Genomic DNA, 2,575 nt, shown 5'->3' on the forward strand with positions numbered 1-2,575 from the left:
AGTGGGAGCAAACTTCAGCCCAGCTCAGGCTCCTGTTAATGTGGAAATTGGTCAGCTTATGAAAGGGGCCTCATGACATGGTTGCCTGCAAAACTGGAGGACTCAGTGACCCAGAAGCTGACTTCCATGTCTCTGAGCCTCAGGTCATAATGACCTTCCATTACCAAATCTCAATAACAGGTCCAGAGTCCTCCACAGCTTCTTCCCTGTCCCACTGAGCTGGATATGCTTGCAAAAGACCAAATGGGGAAACAAAGCAGGACCTTTGACCCTTTGCTATCGCTATATTAGCTCTGCATAAATGCCGCTGTCTCAGATGAGCATCTACCTCAGCTTCGGCCTGAGAAAGCAAGCAGCACAGGTAAGCACTGAACTCTCTCTTCTGGGTGGTATGAACTTTGTGACTGGTATGTCTAGGACATAGAGAAGTGAGCAGAGGTGGTCTTCTCTTTTGTTCCATTTATTATTGCAAGCCAAAGTGTGAGCCATAGCTAGGAATACTGCTAAAATGGAGGAGGGTGGGAGCGCCTGAGGTGACCTGGATTAAAACTGAGTAGGGAATACTCCACGAGACACTCACAGGAGGGTCAAGCCCATGGTAGGGATTGCAGAGTTTCAGTGTTGGAAGATACATAACCTCTCCCCAGCTGCGTTCACCACAGGGACAACAGGCTTTAAAGCAGGTCTAGTGCGGAAAAGACACAATGACCTAGTTGGACAGTTGGGTCTCTCTTCAACTAGAGGAAGACAAAATCCTCAGATCACCAAGTCACAAGATGATGGACTATCATTCACTGTGGGTATTTGTGATTATACAAATAAAAGGACACTATCTTTTCCTGTTTTCTTCATTTGCTGGCTAGGTTTTGTTGCAAAATTCTGGTGTTGAACTGACATGTTTTATTTCTCTGAAAACAAACAAAACATCCTATGCTGATTTCAGCAGGTCTCTTGCAGAACTAGTACTGCAAACCATGCTGCAATCCAGGGCATTGGTGTTAGCTCTGATTCTGCTCCTTGGCACCACTCTCCCTGGTAAGTCTGAAAAGCTTTTCTGTCTGCCTGAGACAAGGTTCAGCTCTATGGGTTCTCACTTGTCTTAGAGAAGTCTAACCTTTGCATGAGGCAGGACTGAAGCCTACTAGCACAGTTCAAGAGCATGGATATATAGTGCTTGGCAGCATGAAAGAAGTTGGCGGGGGCTTGACACAAAAATTGTCCATACCTCGTACAATTACTCTGCCTTGTAAGGCCCGTGGCTCAGATGCCCAAATATAAGTGATAAGAGTTCTGTCAGAGTGAATTCTGGAGGAGGCTTTGAATCTTAGGGTTCCAAGTCTCTTCCCACCTGGGGAAGATACAAGAGACACATGTGACTGCAGAAGCTTTATGGAGTTCTTCCTCCTCTTTCTCAGAAGTGCAGTCAAAGTCCATCTTTGAGAGAGACCGTCGTGACTGGCTGGTCATCCCTGATGCAATTGCAGCTTACATCTACGAAACTGTGAGCAAGGTATCTCCCAAAGCAGCCCGGTTCTTGGCAGATGCTGCCCAAACTCAAGCAGTTGTTGCGACCAGGTATGCAAAGATCTGTGCTAACTTTGCAATAGCCATGGGTGAAAAGGGGGAGAGAGGAGTGGGAGAGAGAACAGATTAATCAAGTGTTTACATGGGGAGCTCCAATGGGAAATGCATCAGCAACCAAAGCCTGATGTGACTACAAAGGGAGCAGGATGCTGGAAGGCAGAGTGGGACGATATAGTTCGATGTGAAAGGGCAAGCTCTTGGCAGGAGTGCAAACCAAACACAACAGTGCTCATGGGGATAGCAGGTACTGCTCTTTACATGTGGGTAGTGAGGACGGGAGCCACTGGCTGGTGGGGGATCAGCCCCCTGAAAGGGTGCTGCAGTGCTGTTTGTGAGGGTCTGCATACTGAAAGTGCTAGGAAACACTGTTCTCATTGACACAAATCATAAGCACTGGCTCTAGCTTTGAATACATGCTCCTCAAAGAAGGGATATGAGTTTCTTTCCTGAAGGAAAAAGCATGATGACCCTAGACATACAGTTTTATCTTTCTCATGGCAAACACATGCTGCTTATTCCCATCTTCTGTGGAAAGCCCCTTCAGCACTGCTGAGGAGCTTGGAACTCTCAGTGACAGGCAGTGTGACAACTACAGCAGATGGAGATTACTCTCAAGCATTTGCATATCTTACCATATACACTGTCATCTCCTGCAGGACCTTTCTCATCAGAGAAACAACTAAACTCAGTATACTGGCTGAACAGCTGGTGGAAAAAATAAAGAACCTGTGGTACACAAAAGTCCTAGGCTACTAGTCGTACGAAGACAAGTCGGTGTTTGCTGACGTGAGTTGGTAAGACCCTGCAGTGTCCTCTTTCCTCCTGCCCCTACTACGGACCAAGATCAGTCAATAAGACAGAATCGATGCTCCTCTTTATGCCACTAGAGGGAACCCATCTTCAAAGACCAAAGGATGGAAGGCATCTGCTGAAGTCTCCCCTGAACAAAACCCCGCGGCTGGGCATGGGGAAGCCAATGCAATTGTAGAGT

General features: G+C 47.0%; 1 protein-coding gene across 1 annotated transcript; it reads left to right on the forward strand.

The window, feature by feature from the left end:
- Positions 1 to 304: 304 nt before the first annotated feature.
- Positions 305 to 2,340, forward strand: LOC104306988 (apovitellenin-1). Its single transcript, XM_009908015.2, has 4 exons — positions 305 to 361; positions 944 to 1,035; positions 1,416 to 1,575; positions 2,241 to 2,340. The coding sequence occupies exons 2-4, from the start codon at positions 975 to 977 to the stop codon at positions 2,338 to 2,340; spliced, it is 321 nt and encodes a 106-aa protein (XP_009906317.1). The 5' UTR covers positions 305 to 361; positions 944 to 974.
- Positions 2,341 to 2,575: the final 235 nt, after the last annotated feature.

This window comes from Dryobates pubescens, chromosome 8 (genome assembly GCF_014839835.1).
Source record: "Dryobates pubescens isolate bDryPub1 chromosome 8, bDryPub1.pri, whole genome shotgun sequence".
In the NCBI taxonomy this organism is placed as follows: Eukaryota; Metazoa; Chordata; class Aves; order Piciformes; family Picidae; genus Dryobates; species Dryobates pubescens.

Excerpts from the sequence above, each read along its gene's own strand:
- LOC104306988 (XM_009908015.2), top strand. The coding sequence starts at position 975 with ATGCTGCAATCCAGGGCATTGGTGTTAGCTCTGATTCTGCTCCTTGGC. Across the intron at positions 1,036-1,415 it reads CCTTGGCACCACTCTCCCTG|AAGTGCAGTCAAAGTCCATC; the intron begins GTAAGTCTGAAA and ends CCTCTTTCTCAG. Across the intron at positions 1,576-2,240 it reads CAAGCAGTTGTTGCGACCAG|GACCTTTCTCATCAGAGAAA; the intron begins GTATGCAAAGAT and ends CATCTCCTGCAG.